This window comes from Procambarus clarkii, chromosome 45, assembly GCF_040958095.1.
Source record: "Procambarus clarkii isolate CNS0578487 chromosome 45, FALCON_Pclarkii_2.0, whole genome shotgun sequence".
In the NCBI taxonomy this organism is placed as follows: Eukaryota; Metazoa; Arthropoda; class Malacostraca; order Decapoda; family Cambaridae; genus Procambarus; species Procambarus clarkii.
Window position 1 is genome coordinate 3,560,248 of NC_091194.1, and position 24,174 is coordinate 3,584,421.

The window sequence follows — 24,174 nt, forward strand, 5'->3', positions numbered from 1 at the left end:
ATCTATATATGTACTTTTACCTGAATAAATTTTTTTATTTTCTTTTATACCAGGCGCCGCCAAGAGCTAAACATTGACAACAACAACATCAGCTGATGCCATAAACACAACCCCGCTGCTGTGCCGGGTTAGTCCACTACGGGATCACCATAGCCCGTGCTACTTGCCCCGCTCCTGTGCCAGGTAAGTTACAGGCTCACCATAGCTCGTGCTACTTGGAACTTCGAGTAGCTGAATCTATAACAACAACGGTGTGACGAGTCTCCCTCTAACATGTGTGTGTCTGTGTAGTCGCCGCTCCTCTTATTACCTCCTCTACTTTGTTATAATATAACACCGGTCACTTTGTCCCCAAGATTAGTTTGGTGACTCCTTGTCAGGGACAGAGGAAGCCTATTTGGCTTGTCAAGATCTTCCCATAGGCCTACTACTGACCTTCCCCAATGACATTTGCCTAACTCCTGAGTACCTATTTACTGCTAGGTGAAAAAAAAGTGCCTAAACATCTCTGGTTTGTAAACTTTTTAAAACCAACATAACCTGACTACACATGATTTTAACAATTAGAAAATGAGCGATGTCAAAATGCTTGTGTATGGTTTGAACACGCCCCATTGTACAGGTACTGTCATATCGTGCCCAAGTTTTCACAATGGAATATAAACTCTTGAAGCACTACCATTTGGATACAGGTAAAGTAATCTGATCCAGGTCCATAGGGGTTGTGAAGTATTTGTATACAGAATAATGTGACATTATAAAATGACTGCGGCCGTACATAAGTAGTACATTCAGACCAACTGAGAATTATTCAGTAATTAATGCAGCACTACCAACTACCATGCTTTGTACACTGGAATTAACCCTTAAAGTGAAAGTTATATGTTGATTTTAGTTATTGCCATGTTGCTGTACAAATGATGTAGATACAGTATTGTTATAATACATCTATCTACTGTATATGAATGTAATGGTGTTAACCTAAACCCCTAAGAAATTTATGCTATCTTTTTTAGATGTCTATTATAGATGATATCTTGTACCACAAGCCATGTGATTATTGCCAGATCACCATTTCACAATAGTGTTTTAACAGGTGTTTAGAGCACCTGTTTAAAACATTTGGCAGATTTAAACGGGTGATTCCCACCTGTTGGTAGGGTGTCTTAAGGTTCCCAGTGAATATTGTAGTCTGTAGTAAGGTATTTAATTTGTATGTAAATATTGAAGAGATTGTATATATTTTCAGGTAGATGGGCTTAATTATGGACGAGTACGAACAAAAAATAAACTCTGGGAATGTGTTCCTTCAGAGTCAGGCAAGTTAAAATTGGATAAGTTGTAATTTAAGTACCTGTATTACAATAGCTCTCAATTCGTGTATTTTGCATTTTAATGACTGATTTAGTTGAAATCGGTCTTTATTGGACTGTTTTATGACCTGTTGACATTTTGCTAACAAGATAAAATTGGGCAAGAGTCATTAGGTGTGACCAAACTGAATGTGGGAGTTCATTACCACCAACCGTCTCTTGGCTATGGGAATCTTCCCAACTCACTGACTTCTCAACAATAAAGTAAAATTGGCACCCAATTTTGCTGATTGAATATATCATGAACATTCAAGTTTTAATAAATGTGCAATAGGTGCCAATATTTTGCCATAACCTATCACAGGGAGGGCATTTGCAAATTGCTCGCAAATCTCTGTAATCTATCACAAACAAATCTTCATAATCTCTCTCAATTGACCATGTAAACCATCCTGCTTATTCCTTAAATGGCTCCAATCACTATCTGCAAGTACCACTTGTGCTTGAATTTCCAAATGTGATTTTATTTTTACATTAGTTTTGTGAACTATTTTGTCATGAACTTTTTTATGTAAAACTTTTAATTAGCCGAGCCATTTAAGGGTTAATGTCAAGTGGGAGCTCTCCTTAGTAATAAGAATTGTTAAGACCCTGTGAGAGAGAGAGAGAGGTGTGTGTGTGTGAGGAGCAAGCAGCCTGTATGTAGCTGACGTTGCAGTGTAGTATCATGCTAACACCACCCCCCTGTGCTCTGTTTCTATAGCCACTGTTGGGATCGCCCTTTCTGTAGAATAACCCAATTGTTAATCAGGAGTCCAGTCTAAATGCCTACTTGACTGACACAGTGACCTTTGACACAGTCGTAAGGATTATCGCAGGGCACTGGAAACAACCAGCCGTGCTGTTTTGTCATCTGCAACACTTCAACAATTGGATAGGCCCTGATAATTCTATTAAGAGAGAGTAGGGCTCCTTAACTTTAAGGTTTTTGGGGATACAGCACAGCAACATGCCTGTGTGTGTGTGTGTGTATATATATCTAAAGTTGGAAGTACCAATACAGTACTGTATTGAACTGTGGTTTGTGTGCTATTTGAGCATGCATGTGCAGAAGAGTCTGGTTTCCCAACCATGACTTGCTTCCCCTTTGTAACAGTAACCTGTAGAATTATCAAGAGTATGGGTTGCAGATCTTACATACCTTGTGTACAAATGACTAGGTAAACTTACCAGCCGCTTTTGACGTGATGTAGGTTATCTCGTAACACTAGTTAGCTCTTGATGTTTATGTATGTGCCATGCTCTTAAAGAATCTTCATTTTATTTCAATAAATGATTTATTTATTGTCTTTATTTCAGGCAATTACAAAGTTGCATACAAAGATGGTGGAGAATAACAAAGATGGGACCTCCTTATATGAGGTGAGTAGAGGAATAAGACCTAACGTAACTCTTAGCCAAATTACAGTCATGCTATTATTGATATATATAATGCTTATCAGTCAGCTGTTGTGTGCATATTCTAATTTTTTAAATTTTTGGTTACAGTGTACTCGGTTTACTTCCTTGATGGTGTGACCTGTAGTGCAGTAGTTCAGTGCAATTAACATTGTTGTTAGATAATCAATAGTGCATAATATAACATCATTAATGAGTTATGAAATGAGAGTGATGGATGTGAGGAAAGACTGCAACAGAGTACATTTGGTTTTTTAAGAGTAGTTCGTATTTTTTATCCTGAGATTTATTGGTTAAGGAGATTGGGGATACTTTACCCAGTGTTTCTCAACCTTTGTGCCCTTGAAATAATTATGGGTTGTACTTTAGATAAACACACTCAGATTTCATTGTCAACTGGAAGATGATGATTTAAGTTTTTGTTCATGATACTGGTTAAATGAGAAAATTAAGTACAAAAAATGACTAGAAATACTTTTGCATACAATTAGAATTATCCTATTTAACAACATCTCTTGTTGAACACCAGGTTACCTTGGGGTTATGCGGAACCCTGATTGAGAAACTGCTTTACCCGACTCGTGTCTCGTTAATATTCATTTTGATTTACTCATCTTGTAAAATATATATTTGTGATAATTGGGTTAAATATGTGGGGCAATGAATATAATACATTTGTACTGTAATTTGAATACTTGAGGAAAGTAAGTTAAATGGGCTTATAAATGAAACAATAAAGGTAATATGTTGCCTTAATTAAAGATGAATGAAGTTTTTGCATGTAAACGTTAATGTAATCCAAAATAAATACTGTACTGGATTGTCTGTTGTTGTTTCCAAAGTCAGATGAGGTGAAGTTACTATGGCAGACAGTCAACAAAGGGGACATAACGGAGGCTACCCTCGCTGTTGAGACACTGGTAGCACTTATCAAGTCAGGACTGCTTCCCATGCCTGCCGTTCTACAAAATTTCTTGGCTGATGTCACCTGTGCAAAGTAAGTGTACTAATAAAATGATAGTTGTAATAACATACTGTACTTAGTAGAATTTTTACATAGTTACTGTACTGTATTTCTTGTTTTTATAAAGCTACTACTCGAATGCAAGGTTTTGAGCAAATGGTCTTCAGGTGTAAATGATATAATATTTACAGATATAGTAGTAGGCTAAGTATTTTATGGTAGAAGGTTTATTCAGTACATCCTTATTGTAATGAACCTTGCACTAATGAATTCCTGGATAGTCTGAACAAATTGTATTCGATACAAATTGTTCAAAAGAATGTACAAATGTTCGAGTAGGTGAGGATTATTCATCTAAGCCATTGCCGAGGCTAAACGTTGGGAGCTGGCTGTGTTATCATCCATGATCCACCTAATCAAAGTGTAAATTATTGTAGTGCTTAAAAATTTGTAGTCAAAGTCAAATATAACATGGGTGTAATTGGCCAGTCGCGGTCATCTCCAGTGCCATACTTTATGAAATATCGGCATCTATAGTGTCCCCCTGCGATTTTCATGAAGTCTGAAATCAGGGATTTGTTTTATGTAGGTCTTTACCATTTTTTCAGTACTTTGTAATATTGAACTGAGATAGTGTGAAGAGAGATGGGAGGGAGGAATGAAGCATAGGTTCACTTCCATCTTGAGTATGCACTCCTCTCCTGGATTGCCTGCCCTCCATTCATCACACTTTTAGACAAAGTAGAGAGCCTTTCAAGAAGTCTCATCTCTTTGTCTTGATCAAGTCTAGTGGGAACAGTTTGATCAGAGCCTGCAACACCGTCATGAAGTTGGTCTACTTACTGTTATGTACTGTACAAGGCCAACATTCTCTAAGTTCCAGATCTGGCCTAACTCTGTGGACAACCTGTAGTTGGCACCCGTAACACTAGGCTCTCAACTTTCAGCAGTCTCGTGCTGGAACTCCCTTTTTCAAGAACATCACTCCATCAGTGATCATTCATTCATAGTCTGACTTGGATTTGGAATTTGTTTACTCAACAGGTTGATATAGGAGAGATCAGGTCAACTGATCACATGAAGGCTCTGGCACACAGTTGGTTATGGGCTCATCCTGTTCCTTGTATGATTGTTACTTAAAGCTAAATGAAGTTTATTCCTAATTTATTTACCTGAGGGCCACCATCACTAGATGAGAACAGGAAGCCAGCGGCTTGTTGAAGTTCCCCCATCCCCATTTGCCTTGAAAATACCTAATGATACAGATAAGAAACTCATGGGTCTCTAGGAGCAAAGTTCAACTGAGCTGAAGTAGAATTACAGCTCTTGCTTGCCGTTTCACCAGGTACTGGTTCTTATACGACAGTTAATTAGTCTCAAAGGTCATTCTTATGAAATAAATGAGCCTCTAGGAGCAGGCTTTAGATGAGCTGAGGTAGGATAAAAGCTCTTGGTTGCTTGCAGTTTCACTAAATACTTCAGTCGACAGCCCTAATGAACCATATGTTTATAAAGGCTTTATCCAATTTGATAAATCCCTCCTACAGCCAAAACATAATCTACAAAGTGTCTCCTCTCTTCTTAATGTTTCTTTATGTGACTGTAAACACTTGGTGTTCTCTTTGTTCAACTAATGCAAGTTTGCTATAAGTTTTCCAAGAAATTACTATGAAAATGGGTCCTGTTGCTGGTAAGGGGTGATTTATTGCTATTTGCCATGATGTGTTATAAATATATAGTGCAACATTTATATATTTTTTACCAGATCTCCAAGTGCACTTGTTCAAGGAATAACTGCAATTTTGTTGATGTCACAAATTGAGAAAGATGGACAAATACAGTGCCCTTTCACCGGTCCCCCCACAGGACCAACCCATCCGTTTGTGACTCTGATTATCAAAAGAGTAGATTTAATTCCCACTGTGCTAGAGGAAGTGGCTAGCATCTTAAGACATCCAGAACAAAGGTTTGTTCATGGCTTTGTTTCTTTAAGTACTTTTCATGACATTTAGTGGTTCCTCTGTGTACTTACAATGTGAGACATGACAAAGTAGCTTTGTATGTTCTGTTCCAATTATTATTATTATTTTTTTTCACAGGTGGGTACAGGAGCATATCAATTCTGACTCCTGCTGGCAGGAGTCAAAAGGTTTTCCCTTCCCATAGCTCATGGTAAGCCTTACCCTGCTAGTTTTCCCTAGAACACGCACCGCCAATCGGCTAACAAACAGGTACCCCAATTATTGCTAGGTGAATAGGGGCAAACAGTTAAGAATTAGAGCCCAGTCAATCCTCCCTAACCAGTACTCTGGGAAAGAGTGAGGGAACCTAGAAATCTAGTGTTAAATGTAATGAAACGCCTCTCTAGGGGTTACCCTCTATATCTTTTCATTTCTACCCCTGTTCTTCAGGGATTCTGGCTTGGGCACTGCATAAATGATTAAGCTAGCTACCTCAGGTCCTTGGGTTGCCGGGGCTGCCATCTGGTAAATACCTAAGTTATGGTGAGGGTGTGGAGCTAACTAATAGTAGGAGTCAAAGCTCCTACTGGAGATTTATGGTGGTAAAATGAGTAAAATTAACTTCACACCCAGTTCAACACGGATTTAGAAAAGGAAGATCCTATCTTTTGCAATTGCTTAACCAATTGTGAAATCATGGAAGCCTTAGAAAAACAAAATGCAGATGTTGTATATATGAAGTTTGCAAAGTCATTTAATAAATGTGACCATGAAGTGATAACCCATAAAATGAGATCAGTAGGGTAGAATTGTAATTGCGATGTTCCCTCGCTTGGTACAGTAAACTTGACTGTAGCTTCAACGTTCCCTCATGTGGGTCAATAAACTCAAGCTGTAGCCATGATGTTCCTTCACCTGGGTCAGTAAACTCGGGACTGGGGAACAGTGTACCCTCACCTGGGTCAGTAAACTCGGGACTGGGGAACAGTGTACCCTCACCTGGGTCAGTAAACCCCGGATGAACCCAGTTCTTAAGGATTTTTGGTGAGTAAATTTGCTGCATTACCTTTAATCTTTACATGTACAGTAATGGCACCACAAATAATTGCCTCCAGTAATTTTTATAGGAAAAAGAGTGTTATGTAATGTCTCATTTGCAGTTTTAGAAGTGTTATTTTACTTGCTTATCAAGGGGTAATTATTAATATTAATTCACAAAACTGTATTGCATAAGGCATATTGTGGTAGGACAGCAGGAGCCATCCCTTAGTTGCCCATATGCAAGTGATTCATTAGCTAGTTTGCTTATAAGATGGTGCTTGTTGGTCAAATGTGCAGACACCTTGGTCATCAAGCCCAACTTTTCTGGCAACATTCTGCATGTGGATAATAGAAGATTGTGCAGATAAGGTAACACTATGATAACATTTGGGTTTCCTTGTTCCACAGAGTGAGGACTTCTAGTATTTATCACATACGTCCACTTCTGCTGCACACTTTCTGTTTAACGGAGAAGACCTTGGGACTTGCTCGCCCTCTGCTCTCACTCATCGTTAGCTCTCATATCACCCATGCCGAGCTTAATATTATTCCACTCCTGTGTCGTATTGCTCCTCTCATTAAGGTAATGTTAAATATAACCTACACATTGAGATGTAGTGACTGCTGTCCACCAGTATGTTGCACAATTAACCCTTCATTCCCTATGATAATGAGATTGGATTGAGCTTGGGGTACATTTTTCCCAGTTCCTCTCTACAAAGACTAAGACTGGTCTTGTATCTGGGACTGGCACCTGCCCATGCCAAGAAAACAAAGACAGACTTTTATAACTTTGTGAAATGTTAGTTATAAATGAGGAATAATTAACTGAAAGTGTTAAGAAGGAATGTGTGATATGTTATATATACATAAGATGAAGCTAATTGGAAGTGTAAATGAAGAGTAGATTGGAGTTAATATTGTATGAGTAAGAGTGAAAGAGAAGTATGGAAGGAATACATTTGTTAATGACAGAGATATGGGAGTTTTGGATAATATTTTGGGTCACAGATGTAAGTGCTTGTGTTTGAAATTGAAGTTTGAGAGGGTGAAGGCAGCAATTGTGTTGTTCCAGTTATAACACTTTACAGTAGGATAAGAATATTGTATCAATTTGTGTGGTGTTTTATAATTCCTTTAATATTATGAATTATAATTTAATATTTCTATAAAATTAAAGATTATTTCCAAAAGCACAAGGAAATTCAGTCAAGTGAATAAAATGTTATGATGACGGCACGAGGGTGACTGACACTGAAATAGTATAAGAAGCATGGTATTGGTATACTTCCTAGGAACTGCAGAATAATTATAATGAGTTCTTTGAATGGTAAAACTTTATAGAAATTTGTACATTGAAAGCATTATTTATTATTACTATAGTGCATTTTAAAAAATAGGGATATGCATAAGTGTATATTGTACAGAGCGAGTTATGAATGAATAATGTGTAAGTGGTTATATGCCTGTTTAGAGAAGCATAGGATAAAAGATAGGTGGGTCTTGGAGAGTGATGAGCATGTGTGGAGGGAATCATGTTCTATTACATATTACATTAGGGGGAGCCGGTCGGCCGAGCGGACAGCACGCTGGACTTGTGATCCTGTGGTCCCGGGGTCGATCCCGGGCGCCGGCGAGAAACAATGGGTAAAGTTTCTTTCACCCTATGCCCCTGTTACTTAGCAGTAAAATAGGTACCTGGGTGTTAGTCAGCTGTCACAGGCTGCTTCCTGGGGGTGGAGGCCTGGTCGAGGACTGGGCCGCGGGGACACTAAAAAAAAAAAAGCCCCGAAATCATCTCCAAGATCTCAAGATAACCTACCCTTCACTGAAGAGTTGTTTGCAGTAAGTGTAAGATATAATGGTATCATGAGTGGTAGGTTTAGTAATAAAGTCAGTGTATGTCACCCTCATATCTTTTACAATTGGATGTTCAATTATAGAGTATGATGAAGGAAATTGGAATATGCTCAATTTTATTTATGCAGCTGCAGTCTTTTATACAGTTATTTTACAGTTGCCAACCTGGATATTAAATTTAAATATTAGATTTGCACACTCTTTGAAATCTGGGTAAAGGCAAATGTTACAATTATTTTCATAAAAAGTTCTTTCAATAAGTCTTGTTCTACAAACCAGCTTCATTAGCCCTTAAAAGATGGAGCTACAGTATTTAAAAGTTGTACATTGATCCACGCATGATTAAAAATAGTTAACAAATCAAATGGGAAAACTTGCATATGGTGATGGGATTGGTTAATATGAAACAGTGCCTGAGAAAGTAAGCAACAATAATTCCCATTGGATGGAAAATTATGGATGTTGAGATCTGTGTGAGGCAGAAAACCATGCATTTGAGATTAATATGTTGTCTATTTCTAGGACAGTAGCAGAGACCATGTGGAGCGGAAAGTGATGGTGTTGACTGCCCTGGCAGAGATAGCAGTGGGGAGCAGTTTGACCAGACTACAGTCGGCTCTTCTACCATGTCTAGTGATGGCAGTTCCTCTTGCTATGGTAAGAAAACTTTGTATAAAATTAGTTATATGAATTTTTTTTAACTCCTATTGTTGGGGACGGGAAGCCTGTACCTAGACTCTTCGAGGTTTCCATTAGGCCAACTAATGACCTTCCCCAGGATGCAACCCACAACAGTGGTATTCAGTTAAGCTGAAGACTAAACCACACACCAGGAAATGACGAGAAGACGACGTTTTGGTCCGTCCTAGACCATTATCAAGTCGATTGTGCCTCGCCCCAGGTAGTGTATATGTTTTGGCTCTTCCACAGGGTTCATTGGTTGGGGCGTTCTGAGTTTGTAATTTTCTTCTCGGGGCATGCTGTGGGTTTGTTTCCAGCTCTTAGTTCCTGCAATGGCATTTGCCCTCCTTTATCACATTTTCCCAGGTTGGGGGGTTGGCATAACTGTTATGCTATGCATTCCCTAGCGGTCGGCATTTGAGCAGGTCTTTGTCAGTGCTGCCATTTATCCTGCAAGTCTCATGTTTAGTGGGCATTATGGAACTTACCTCTAAGTCTGCTTTCCTGGTGTGCAGTTTTCCTGGGTATGTATTGAGGCCCTTAGTACATGCCAATGACCAGTCTATATGTCTGCCAATCTACCATTGGGTTGATGATTGTTTTCATCCCCGGTGCTGTGAGATCTGTCATTGTTGAACCTCTGCTCTGAGAATACAAGATCTAATAGCATCAGGTGTGTAGTACTGGGATTGTGCATGCTCCTAAATTAAATATTATTTTCATATTTTTTTTGGCTAAAATTTGATATTGGTAAACTTGATATTTATGCCTACAGAAACAAGGACTAGGGACCAGGACATTGGAGCGTTACATGAATACCATAGCTTCTCGTCTCGGTCGTGGTTGTGACATAACTATCTGTGCTCTAGCTGAAATACTCCCACAGACGTGTGGCCAACTGCAAGTCAATTTACTAAAATTGGGTAAGAAATTACTGTAAAAATTTGCTCAAATTATAGTTAGTTTTTTGTTTATGGAATGTGTCATTTTATTCTTATACTTTTTCTGTATTAACTAGTATATTATAAGCTCATAAATAACTTATCTCAAATAGGAATTCCTTATACTGTAGTTTTGTAATATTTGTTCTGCTAGGTTTCCATGCATTATCTGATAATATTTCAGTATATTGACTCAAATTTAAAACATTTTTAATATGTATAACCAAAAATAATAATAATTTGTTTTGTCAGGGACAGGCAGCCTGTGTTAATATGTACTTATATAACGTTTTCTCAAGGAGAACTACTGCACTCACCCTCCCCAGGATGCAACCCCATAACATTTGATTAACTCCAGGGCTTCTGTTTACTGCTAGGTGAACAGACGTATTAGGTGAGAGGAAACTTGCCCAATTATTTCTGTCCTGCTCAATATTTGAACCCAGGATTCCCATTTGTGTGTTAGGTACAAACCCAATTGATGAATGGATGGAAACGCTGCTACCTGAGCAACCCCTCTGGTTGTCATGTCTTCACACTCGATGCACTGCAATTCTTTTGCTTTAAACTGTAGTATCAAAATTATGGTGCTCTAATGAAATCAAAGGATTTGCATATTGATACTACCTCAGATTAATGAGCATTGATTTTGAATAATCAGTAGAGCAGGTTACCACTGGTCCCCCAGCCAAGGCCTTAGTCCACCCAAGACACTGCTCACGCCTAAGGCTCTCAACTTATAACCTCATCATGGTAAACTTTGCACATGGTGTTACCACATAGTCTATGGCTAGAGATAGTGCAGAGAGAGAGATACCACTCGCTGTGATGTGGAAGAGCAGAGCAAACCTTTCCACATCTTTAAGTTATAATTTGCAATACAAGGAAACCTAATTATTACTTAAACTCTGGAGCAAACAGTCTTTCCAAAATAATGCTGCTGACTAAATTGCTTGTAAACTGAATTATGCATGTTGTCATATTTTGAGTTTGAGCATTTTTTCTTCTAGAAATTTTCCTATCAGAATAAGCTCTTCTAAATTAATCACCATAATCTCTGCTCACTGTTTTTAAACCCTTAAAATATACATGCCATCTTGACACCCACCAGAAAGAGGCATTGCATTATATTTAATGTTGGTTGTTTCCCATGTGCACTTGGATGTTGCTATTTTAAAAAGCAGTGTACAGGTTATTGATTATTCAAAATCCCAGTGTTCTGTACCTTACCATAATGTACTAAGTACTGTGCTTAGTTTTCTATAGTAAGCAGCTCTCCTTTCATTGTTGAATTTCAGGTGCAACCCTCCTGTCGTATAAGGATGGAAATCCTTTAGTTGGTGCCAGGCTTTTACCCTCTCTTCTCCAAGTTCTGTCCGCACCCTGCACCTCGGTGCCTGGCCTCACTACTGCTGCTGCGGCCTTGGTGTCTCTTGTACAGGCAACACCTGCACAAGCATCGTCTAATACCCAGCTGGCAGGTATTGTATCCAGTAAATTATTTTTATGCTTATTGAAATATTTTTATACATTTAAATCTTTCTTTCATTGCAGGATGTGCTTGTTGCACTAACTCTTAAATGTTGGCTTGCACCATCTGGCAGTTTTGACGTGTGTACCAGTGAGGACATTTGTTTATAAGATAGTGGTCAGTGTTGAGCATTGGGATGGGTAAGAGCTGTAGACACCTAGACTGAGCTGGGATAATACTTAACAGGAACAATATTTAGGCAATAATACACTGCAAAAGATGCAAAGATGTGTTACTAAATGGTTTCCAGAACAGAAAAACAAGAGCTACGAGGAGAGGCTAGAAGTGTTAAATTTGCCAAAGCTTGAAGATAGAAGAAAAAAGAGAAGATTTGATAACTACAAACAAAATAGCAACATGAATCAACAAAATTGACAAAGAAGACGTCTTGAAAACTGCAACTTCAAAGAAAAATGCCATAGATTCGAGCTAAGGAATTAAAGATGTTGAAAAAATATTAAGTTCACTTCTGCAAACTGTGGTGGATGGTTGGAATAGGATAAGTGAGAAGTTGGTGGAGGTCAAAACCATCAGTAGTTTCAAATCGTTATATGACAGAGTGCTGGGAAGATGGGACGCCACGAGTGTAGCAATTACCTAATTGTAGTTACAGGATGAGAATCCTGTAACTACAATTAGGTAATTACACTTTGGACTATTAAGAAACAGTATTCTTGAGATTATAGTGGTAATATAGAGGAACACAAGCATAATATGGGTTCTGTGGTATAGTCGTCTACGTTCTCAATTCGCAATCGAGGATCCCAGGTTTGATCCCCAGGTGGGACAGAAGGGAAGGGAACTATGAGGAGAAAGCACCAAGCCATATGACTACTGTATATAGCACTGGGAAGGGGTCAGGATTAGGATTTGGGATGGGACGGGGAAAAGGAATGGTGCCCAACCACTTGGACAGTCGGGGATTGAACGCCGACCCGCTTGAAGCGAGACCGTTGCTCTACCGTCCAACTCAAGTGGTTGTAGGGGCACATTTAATAAAAATGGTAGAAGTAGTCGGGCACATTTACTTTCCAACTAATGCCTTTGTTTACGTAGCAGTACTGTAAATATGTACCTGGGAGTTAGGTAGTTATTGTGGGTTGCATCCTGGGGAGGGTCCAGTCCTAGCGAATCTTACATGATTAATGAAAATATTTAATAAACAAGAGGTCGGCCAGATCCATCATAATGCATAACTATAGAGGGGGCCACGGACATTCAGCGTGACTATACCCTTATGATGACAAGACATTTCCAAACCTTCATATATTGATTATACCTTTTTGATACCTATCAATTCTAACAATCATACTGCAACATTATTTGAAGTTGTTAGACAATTAGGGAACATTTAACAGTCAAGAACTTGTGATGAAATTAAATGTCTCTCAAGAGACAGAAAATGGAAAGTTGTAGTATATCCTGTTGAAGTAACTTTACTACATTGGAGGTATTGTGATATTGAGTGAATGAAATGAGTGTTATCACTGTAGCTTAAAGCCATTTGTTAGATAAACAGGGTTGCAAAGGACTCTGAAGAGGATTGATATTACTAGTGTTCCAGGACAGACCAATGCATCAAGTCAGCAGCCAGCAAGACTTTAAAATTTCCTTAAAAACACTCACCCAAGTATTATGTTTTATACATTGCAACTTTCAAGTTTGAGAAAATTTGTTGGAATTAGTCTTGATCACATATCATTGTACTAATGGCAGAATGTGCAAAATAGCCAGTTTTAAAAGTATGGGTGCAATAAGTTATGTTTAGAGATAAATCTATAAACATTGAGGGCTCAACACCTTTCTCCTAAATATAAGGCACATTATCAATATACCTCTCTGCTCAACAGACAACTTAGTAAATGCCTCCAAAGGGTGCCTGATCAATCGGGCTTTGATTTGCATACTGCATGCAGCGGCATCCAACAGTTTGGCGAGACTATCATCCATGCGGCCCAGTCAGAGAAGAGGCCATAGGGACATACTCTCAAAACCTTAAGGAAATAAACTGCAGAGTCCATCTGGCCATATCCAAAACCCAAATTAAAGGTGACAATTTTTTATTTATGTATTAAATAATGTCTGTTGTCTGAATAGCATTATCTCCTCGTAGTTGCCTTACCTTACATTGTTTGGGGACAGGAACCTTGTACCTAGGTTAATCGAGGTCCCCCTAGGCCAGCTACTAACTTTCCCCAAGATGCAGCACAACAGTTGCCCAACTCCTGGATACTTACTAACTGCTAGGTGACCAGAGACTTCAGGTGAAGGAGGCATGCCCAACCATTTCTGTCCTGCCTGGGATCAAATATGGATTTATTGATTGCGAGTCTAGGATGTAGACGACTGTACTACAGGACCCATATACAACATGTGGATGTTTTTAACCTGTCACATGGACTTGCTTTGGTGTGTGGAACTGATGTGTAGTGCTGCAGCGAGGTAGAGAGTTGCACTAATTGGTAGTTAACCACAGCCTTCCCTTGGTGTTTTGTTAGGCTCAAATTTATGAACAGATCTTTTTCAACCGTTTTTGGCTGGTCTGGTTATTTTCAAGTGATTTCTTCTTAGCACTTATAAACATTCTTTGTGGTGTTGTTGCAGTGTGTTGTCTTTTCTGATTACATAATCCTGTTCAGTGAATACTACAGGCTATACATTTGGGAGTGGCTGAATGTTTTACTCAGACGGGCACTCTCCATGACGCTCGTTGACTGATTTTTTTGTCTGCTGTGTTGACTCCTAAATATTATGTAGAAGTGTATACATTAGTATCTTAGAAACATTTATTACTGTTTGTTTACAGGCAATGAGTATTGGGAAACACTGTGTTGTACATTCTCCAGTCTGGTCTCGTACATTCCTGCCCTTGAATTTTCTGACCGCCTAGTACGAGACCCAAAGCTGGCCTCTGACTGGTTAACAAAGCTAGCATCATCAATCAATCAGATTTCGAGTTTCTACCACACCATTGTAACATCTGTGTTTTTGTACCAAGGCTCCACAACTCAATCTGTACAACAGGCAACTAAGGTAGGTACAGAAGATGGGTAATTATCAGTCCTAAGTCATTAGGACTATAAGTACCTGTATAGCAATTGGAAGGGATATGAGGATAAAAATTTAGGATAGAATGAAGGGAAGGAATGGTGCCAAACCACTTGGACTGTCGTGGAATTTTGCCAACCTGCAGGAAGTGAGACAGTCACTCTACCATCCAGCCCAAGTAATCTTAAATGTAAACATGTACAGTACTTTCATTATTAAGTTAATTGTAATTCCTGCTTTGAATTTTTACATTTGCTTCTGTGTTAATTTAAATATGTTGTGAAATGAGTCAAGTAAAACTTAGATGTACCAGTCAAGTGTATTATTTCATCAGTTTTTCCTTAAATTTAGGTTCTGGAACGTGAAGTGATGAAGAAAAAGGCGTTATCTTTAGAGGTATTCCCAATGGTGTTGTACCGTTTAGGTCGTGAAACTGATCCCACCACTCGCCTCACTATTCTCTACACCCTACCATCTCTGGCTGTTAACAAGGTAGGTTTTACATTGTTTTAATTTCACATGAGAGTTTTTCACAATGTGACTAGGTTTTACAGCTTCAAAGAGTCAGTCTTTAAATTTGAAAGTTTACTTTCTGTGTAAGATTCTGATGCTTCCTAATTCCAGGATAAGAACATGATATTAAAGCTAGCAAGTCTCTAGTCTACCCTCTGGCCTACAATGTTCATAAGTTCATGGCTTTAGCTGTTGTTTTCAGTATGTCGTGGGCTGATATTCAGGCTTGGGGGTTTTGGAGATCTAACTGGGATTTGATGGCAAGGTATCTAGTCAGTGTTCCTAGTCCCATTTAGGTTTGTTTTGCCCTGGGCTGGGTTTCTCAATCTGACATTTCTTCTTTGACTTTGTAGCTGCCACCTCTCCTCCCTGGTAAGTCCCATTTTTCCTTCATCTCTGCTGTTATCTTCAAGGACCTACCAAAGGGGCATCCCCAGAAAACCAACTTTGAATGTAATGAAATGCCATTTTGTGGGTGGCTCCCTGACCCCTTTCCCTCTCCTCCCTACTTGGCTGCGATTCGTACCTGCTTTTGAACGAACCTCTCGTTTTGAGTGATTCTTTTGTGGTTTCTGTTGACTGTTTTGGTGGTTTATTTTCACGAACCATGCAGTTGTGTCTATAGTCTTATCTGGTGTCTTTGCTTTCCTGGCGAGTTTCATAATACCCTGTCCCCAGTGTCTCTTAGAGAGCACCAAGTTCTGGCTCTGGTCTCCGGTAGGCCAACACGATGCATATGACTGATGTGTCTTGACTCGCCCAAAAAGGGGTACTTCGTTACATTCAGTGCTGCGTTTTCTTCATATGTCTTCTTTGCAAAGGAAAAAATATGAAGGCATGCAGTTAAATTGACAGTATCAAAGGAGGACAGGAATAGTCGAATGGGCACAGATCCTTAACTGTTTGCCCCTGTTCAGTTGGAAAATAATTGGATGGCAATTATAAATTGATTTGTTGGAGATTGTGTTGTAAGGTTAAACATGCATTATGGGAAGGCAATGCTCTAAGACTGCTAACAGGAGTCACTAGTAGTCTGCTCCTGCATGCAAAAATATGATTTGTAATTGCAAATTGGCTTAATTTTAGAGTACGGGTGCATTTAGAGAGAGAGAGAGAGAGAGACATAAATATATACATGCTAATGTGAATATTGAAAGTATTAAGAATATTCTAATGTACATCATGTCTAGAGATTTTTTATATTGTATATATTTTAAGACCAAAGTGCCAGTGATGGAATAAGTAGTACTGTATAGACCTGGCCTTTTCATGATAGGTAAAGGTAATACAAATATTCTAATTCTAAGTTTGAACCCACACAGCTGTGTGTTGCCCTGGTGCTGAAGACACTTCTTGCTCTCTGGTCATCTGGGTCGTTGCGTCCACTGGTTTTGCGTCTTGTATATGACTTGTGGACAGTGGAGCCAAGAACCTATTCATATCTTTCTCAGCTCATCCACGACAAGTCCATTAATACCAATGAGATTCAAATTGCTCGTGCCTTTGTGGTCTCTAGTGTTTGTAAAGCAAAGTAAGTACAATAATATTTAGGTTAGTATTTAATGGGTTTCTATTTTCAAAATTAAGTTTATTTGTAATAATAATTTCTTTTTTACTTTTACTTGCCCCCCTCAGGTACATCCTGGGCCATTATTCAACATACATTTATGCAGCTTACAAAACCTGCACTACGAGGTTGTTTGTAACAATAACCTTGGTTTGGGAAGTTTCGAAGCATGTAAACTGTTCAATAAATGTAAACAAAGCTGCCACGATTAAAGAAAGATGTACAGGTTTCTTGAGTGATTGCACAAATGCTTGAATAATCCAGGAATGAGAGCATATTACACTGGCACCCCTGAGCCGGCCAAATGCCAATCAGCTCCTGTGACAATGCCAGCCCACTGGCAGCAAAGACCAGTACCTGTGTACCTCAAAAGTGCTTCCCTACACCTTTGAGGTACAAAGATACTGGTTGGGGTTTAAACAGATACAGGCAGTATCGCCAGGAAATAATTAATAATAATTCATTGTCTCGTGGTACAGGCAGCCAGTGTATTTATACCTGTTAGGCTTATATCATGGTCCCCCCCCACCTCCCAGGTCGAATTACTGTCCCCACCCAGGATGGAACCCCACAACAAGCTGACTAACTCCTGAGTACCTACTTACTGCTAGGTGAATAGGTGCATTAGGTGAAAGGAAATGTGCCCAACCATTTCTGTCCCCATCTGAGATTCAAACCCGGAATTCTCGATTATATGTCAAGAACGAACCCAACTGTACTACCTGGACCCTATTTAATATCATTAGAGTCGAACAGAGTGCTGAAATCATGAAGGGTTGCAAATGTTGTGCTGATTGCCAAGATAATCATTTGCATCAAACTATTGGTCAAAGGCTTAACATCTACTGCATTGTAGGAAAATTATTTGAAGTGCAAATCAATTTGCACTTCATTTTGCAAAAGCCACTCATATACATATTGAAAATATAGAATAGCATCTTTACAAGAAAATCCACTAGGGCTATAGGTGGGTGTGAAATTAACAAATCATTTAAAATGTGACATTAAGGTATTATATTATTGACATTTTCTATGCATTGGCATTCATATATTTCTAGTTAGGCAAAACCATTGCATTGTTTTACATTGTGGCAAATCAAGAAAATGGGCTACTGCAAGACCCTGGGCTGTCACGGGTGCTTGCCTGTCAGTGACTACTGGCTGTAGTAAGGTCTTTATACCTCACTAGTTGGTGGAGGGGAAAGTTAAGCATCAAGGTGTTAGGGTGCTTGTATGGTAGTTTGGTACTCACAAACCTCTCTTGGAGATGTGTAATTTTTTATGTGGTTGGGTGGGTCACTAAGTTGGCAAGTTGATTTCTTAAACACCACAAGCTGCCCTCCCGTCTTGAGAAGGCAAGATAACGTTGCTTCCTCCTAGTAATTATTAAGAGAGCCTGGTGATCGGGTAGAAGGGGGTGTGGCTTGGGATTGATAGAAGTAAGCTCTAGAACTACCGATGTACCACTAGAGAAAGGTTGCATAACACCATTACAGTATTATTTTTTTTGCAGGCCTTCTCAACATGGTGAGGAGCTTTTACCACTTCTCTCTGGATTCCTAAATGAATGTAGAGATGAAGATGGAACAGCACAGACTCTCATAGCTCTGGATGGTATCTATGATTTGTGTGCCAATCAGATAATAGATCTACGGACAACTTGGCGTGTTATTGCGCCAAAATTGGTACGAGATAAGAGGCCTGGGGTCACAGAGAAACTCTGCACACTATTAGGGCTTGTGCCAGTGCTCCATGTGGCCAGTACAGAATATGATAAGTTCACTACTGATGCTCTGACCATCTTGTGGAACTGGGTTGCATCTCACCGATCACTTCCAGTAGTGAAAGCTGCATACATGGCACTTGAAAAGTTTAAGTATGATAATTACACACTAAAGATGCTTCCACAGTATGCAAGACATGGTCACCAATTACCGGCCAGTATGGCAGCCACACCATTTGAGGCTGCTCGCAAACCTGAAGATGTATTGAATTATGTTCCTGGTCTAGGCTGGGTTAAGTTAATAAAGGGCTGTCCTGAATCTCATCTTGAATACGTTGCGAGCTTTATAAATTCTTTAGTATCACGGGAAGTTGCCGCCCTTCCGAAAGGCATATACTTAACTGCTGTTCAAGAAGCTAAGCGCAGGGGGATTAAAGGCAGTGGCGGCCAACCTGAGCCGCAGTCCTACAGTTTTTTCAAAGACTCATCAATTCTGAAGGCTCTGGTAAGTTTTCTTCTGGAATTCCCCAAAATGATGGAGAACTGTGAATGTGAGCAGGTGAAGCAGAGGTTACTTAGGAGCTCCGTATTGATGCTTGAGGCACTCGGTCAATCTCTCTCTCGACCATATCCTGCCTTGGACTGGTGTTTTCTTGAGAAGGTTTTGACAGTAGCACAGTCAACCTGTAACTATGACTGGATTACAAGAATACGTCATAGTCTTTTCAAGATTGCAGGTCGTCAGTGTAACAAGTCGACCTCGGCAAGTGCTCTAATCAGTAAATGGTTAGTTCCTGCACCATCTAATGGTTTAACACGAGAGGATGAAATTGTCCTATATCAATTGTTGGATCATCTTGGTCGTGGATTACCCCCTACTGTCTTACAGCCATTCTTGTCCTATGTTTTCAATCAACATTTATCAGACACTGTGCATATGAAGGCACTTCTTGAGGCATTAAAACCAAACCTTACTGCTGACTTTATTTTTGACACCAATAGGAATGTTCTAAGTAATGCAATAGAGAATCTAAATGAACATATTGATCCATCAAATGAGGTCTTGTATGTATCATATAAGGCATGTGTAGCAGATCTTCCTCAGAAGCACATAGAACGGCTAACTTCACCATCACTTTGGTGGGAAGTTACAGACGAACGACTATACCGCGCTGCAGTTTTACGCTGTCATGTTGCCGAGAAGGACCCTGAGGAATTGGCTCTGCCTTGGTTGAATGATCTGGTTGACTCGGCTGCCTCTCTACCCGGTGACCGTTCACATCTGCTTCGAGTAATGTCCAACACACTTATAGTCCGATGTCGAGTGAAGGAAAGTAGTGCATGGTTCTTGCAACTTCTGGGAAGGTTGCGAGATCATCTGAAGAAGAAACCTGGAGACAACCTTGTGGCTGTTCATGAACAGCAGCAGAGAGTCACCTTCTATCTGGATCTAGTAGTGATGGGACTTTTGGTCTGGTCAGACCTGTGGGCCACAAACCAGATGGAAGTCCTTGCCGAGACACCTGCTCTGCGAGATCGTCTACTACTTCCTTCTCTCGTAACCTTATCTGGACAGTCTGAATGGAAACAAACTCTGAACCAGCTTCTTAATTGGCTGGTATCTTGCCACTCTCTGATGGGCGAGCACGTCAATTCCCGTTACCATCTATCCTCGCCAACTCTTCTTCTTGCTACTCTCAACCCAAATCTTACTCAGATTATGTGGAATAAAGTTATTGCCTTGCTTATTTAAACAAGAGAATCATTATATCAATTACAATCTGTAACTGGTTCACCTAAATCACCGATTCCTTACAGCTTATGAAACATGGCCTTGTTTTTATATACTGTACTGTGTGTGACAAATTCTATAATCACAATTTTCTTGTTTAATTTTTCATTGTCTTCTCTAATGGTACTATGATATATTTTGTACTGAAGTACCTCGTGTTAAAGTAAATCTCCAGAAAAGTTTATTTTATTATCCCATTGTAGGCTCGTTTCTCTTTAATATAATGTTGAAGTTGGTATTGAATCCGAGGCAAATGTATTACAGGTACTGATGTACTTCTGTATATTTGACACGTGAACAAACATGTGTTCAGTCCTGATGTGTGACAAAAATTCTTTAAAGGCATATTTGTGTTCTTAAAAAATGCAGGTTAAAATTACTAAATTCTGTGCATGCTATACTGTATACTACATTCATACTTTCAGATGAAGAGTATCTAGTAAGTATATTATATATTATACCTTTATAATGGTACGTATTTAAATATGCATCTAAATCAATATTTTAGGGATTCACAACAAAACCTGGATCCAGTTTTATGACTAGATGACTGGTCAGAAATAATACTGTATTAATAAGATGTTTATTTATACACTGATAATCTTATGAGACATTTGTTGTTCTGTTTGTGTGCAAAAGCACCGGGTTTAATGACTTACTCCCTACATGGTTATTATTGTACAACACTGTATTATTTCGACTACATTTATTATGGCAATGAAATGCACTGTTTGCTGTAAAGGAATTTTCTGTCAACCTAGAATTTAGTTCATCTCACATCTTGCAGTTAAAAGAATTTTATTATTTTCTTGTTACTCTTGAAGTATTTAAAACCAATTAAATTAGCATTTTAGGTGATTTTTAAATTTTATGTTAAGCAGTGGACACTGGTTTGGAAATGTTAGAAAGAGTTCTGCAGGCACTAAGTGACAGTAATGTGGATGAACAGAGACACCCAACCCACACACCTGAAAATACAGAAAGTGAAAATATTTTGGTTCACTCCGCTAAATAATGGTCCAGGTTCTGAACTATTATTGTGACGTTTCAGTTTGTCTTCGACCATTGTTATTTTCTGTGGCTTATTTTCCTCCGGTTGTCTGAAGTGTCTTTATATCTAACCAGCTTGCAGTTTCCCTCTGGCCTTTGGTGTTTGTCAGTATGCAACTTGACTGCAATTTTCTCTTCCAATTCATTGGCCGATTTTCAGGCTTGGGGGTTTTACTGTTCTAACGGAATCCTGGTGGCCTTGTTATTGATCCCTGGTGGCCTTTTGTGAAGCTGGGCTGGGCTTCCTGGCCCATGATCTCGCCTTCTCCATGGCAAGTCCTTTGTTTTTCTCTGCTATGTGGTTAGGTTTAGGGAGCCACCAAAGAGCTTCTTCCAGAAAACCAACTTTAATGTAAGGCCATGCCACTTTCTCGTAGAGGCCTAGTGGCTCCCCGACTCTCTCCTTACCAGGTTTGTTGATTTGTCATTTCTGAGTGGTGTCAGCTTTAGACTGGCCTTGGAGTCAGCTGTGGATCAGGGCTCTTGGTCACCTCGTGGCAACTATCAATCCTAACAGGTTCATGCTAGAGTGAATTGCTCGTATTTACAGTACCTTAAAAGTTTACGGAGTTGTTTGGCAGTTTCACTACTGTTTTCTGTGTACCTTGCAGTTGTGTGTAAAGCTTCACCAATTCTCTGCTTTCCAAGTGGGGTGATATTAAATCCCTGCTCCCTGTGTCTGTGATGGAAGGCCAGGCTCTGGGTCTGGTCCCTGGTTGGCCAAACAGGACTTACAACAGATGTAACCCAGCATGGAATCCATCTTGGCACGAGAGAGCACTGATGGCTCCTGGATGCTATCAGAAAGAGGCATTTCATTACATTTAATGATGGTATTTATGTTCTGTGTCACAAACTCTTGCTAAATAGTCTTCCAGGCTCAATACTTTTGATAATTACAGTACTTGAGTGTTTTTTGCTGCTAAATACAAAAAATGTAGATATTGATTTAATTATTATTGATGAAATGTTAAGTCAAAATAAGGTAAATGAATGATAAGTGATTTTAGTACAGTATGAAATTTTATTTAAGCTTGAATTTAAAATATTGCAGAAGGTTGTTGACACAGCCATTAACATGCGTGGGTCTCAAGTGAAGGAATACTGCTCATTAAGATCTGCCACTTGTAAAGTAGCTTGGATGCTATATATAAAAATGGATGTATATACATTTAATATGATTAATGTTCTCACATCTCGTTTAGGCTATCTAAATTAATCTACACATGGGCAAACACACGAGTTCTCTTCCCAAAGGGAAATAAATCCAAATATTTTTCTAATTAAAGCTATGTAGACAACCAATATTTGTACTTTTAAGCAATTTGGCACAGTTTCATTTCAAAAATCCTCAAAATACAGCTTTGAATGTATTGAAAGGCCTCTTTCTGGTAGAGCCGTGGTGGCTCCCTGTAGCTATCTCACTTGAGATTGCTCCAATCCATCAGTTGCAAGCATTCATTTGGCCTACCAGGAACCAGAGCCTACCAGGAACCAGGTTCATTCATATGAGACGCAGGGAGCAAAAATGACGTTCTGCTACTTCGTTGGGGAAGCGCCAGAAAGTCAGCGGAGCTTTACAGACAGCTTTTTTTACAGTTGGGTTTCCAAGACTTAAAATGCCAAATCTCTCTCGAACACAAACACACACACACACAAACTAGCTAAAACCAGAAAATACAGAATGCTGCTACCAGATGGCCTAGTGCTCAGCCCAGCATCTACCCACACATCAGTTCAGGAGCAGATAAGCACTGAGAGGATGTTGGAAATACCCCGCACATAGACTGTGTGGATGAGCCACTCACAGCATCCAGGACCAGAGAGAGCCCCACATAGTTCTGGTAGTGAATCACTGGGAAGCATTTGCAGTGGCGCTGGATCACAGAGCCCGGAGGGAGCTGAATCCTCTGTAACGCTCGCCACACAGTTGCTAACTCTCGCACTGTACTGTGCACCCAAAACAATGGACCCGATCACCAACTCTTGGAAGCCTGGTCCCAAACCTTCGTCCCAGAGCCAATGCATCCGTAAAGACATTGAGGGATGGAGCTGGAACTGAACTAGGACTGAAAACTGAAAGACCAATCCCGGAGTATGCAGCTCCAGCCTGGAGTTCATAACTAGCTATGGGAATTAAACCTCACACCTCTAGAAGACAAAAGAGTTAGGAAAGACTTGATCACCACCTACAAAATTATCAGAGAAATTGACAGGGTTGACAAAAATTATTTAGCATGGGCAGAACACAAACGAGGGGACACAGGTGGAAGCTAAGTACCGTACTCAAATGAGTCATGGAAATACTAGAAAGGATATTTTCAGCATCAGGGTAGTTAACAAGTGCAATGCCCTAGGCAGTGATGTGATGGAGGCAAACTCCATACACAGTTTCAAATGTAGATATGATAGAGCTCAGTAGGCTCGGGAATTTGTACATCAGTTGAGTGACGATTGAGTTAGGACCAAAGAGCTAAAGCTCGACTTCCACAAGCACAACTAGGTGAGTTCAAGGCAAACCTGGGTTTCCAACTGGGCACAATGCTACAAATGCTGAATCCAGGCAAATCTAGCTCATAATGAGACAGCTGTCTGAAATCCTGAAATGCCTCTACTTCAGAGGCAGGATCAGAACCCGTGGGGAACAAACCTCACAAGATTTGGGGTTTTAAGTGTCATCAACCCATCAAGCTGCATGGTGGAGGCAGAAAGAACGATCGTTGTCACATAG

The 24,174-nt window shown here is 39.6% G+C and overlaps 1 protein-coding gene across 2 annotated transcripts; it reads left to right on the forward strand.

Annotated features, from left to right (window-relative positions):
- The first annotated feature begins 45 nt into the window (after window positions 1-45).
- LOC123769979 (focadhesin) lies at window positions 46-20,572 on the forward strand. Of its 2 annotated transcripts, none has more exons than XM_045761511.2 (13): window positions 46-127; window positions 1,250-1,319; window positions 2,673-2,735; window positions 3,614-3,768; window positions 5,501-5,701; window positions 7,146-7,320; window positions 9,120-9,254; window positions 10,054-10,201; window positions 11,518-11,700; window positions 14,557-14,783; window positions 15,150-15,290; window positions 16,634-16,842; window positions 18,392-20,572. In XM_045761511.2, the coding sequence occupies exons 2-13, from the start codon at window positions 1,254-1,256 to the stop codon at window positions 20,352-20,354; spliced, it is 3,666 nt and encodes a 1,221-aa protein (XP_045617467.1). In that variant the 5' UTR covers window positions 46-127; window positions 1,250-1,253; the 3' UTR covers window positions 20,355-20,572. The 2 variants fall into 2 exon arrangements, with proteins under 2 accessions (XP_045617467.1, XP_045617466.1); XM_045761510.2 differs by having other exon boundaries at window positions 50-183.
- Window positions 20,573-24,174: the final 3,602 nt, after the last annotated feature.

What these genes read in the sequence shown, in the direction of transcription:
- LOC123769979 (XM_045761511.2), top strand. Translation starts at nt 1,254, where the DNA reads ATGGGCTTAATTATGGACGAGTACGAACAAAAAATAAACTCTGGGAAT. An exon ending in AGTCAATTTACTAAAATTGG is followed by an intron (nt 10,202 to 11,517) that starts GTAAGAAATTAC and finishes GTTGAATTTCAG; the next exon opens with GTGCAACCCTCCTGTCGTAT. An exon ending in TCTAGTGTTTGTAAAGCAAA is followed by an intron (nt 16,843 to 18,391) that starts GTAAGTACAATA and finishes TTTTTTTTGCAG; the next exon opens with GCCTTCTCAACATGGTGAGG.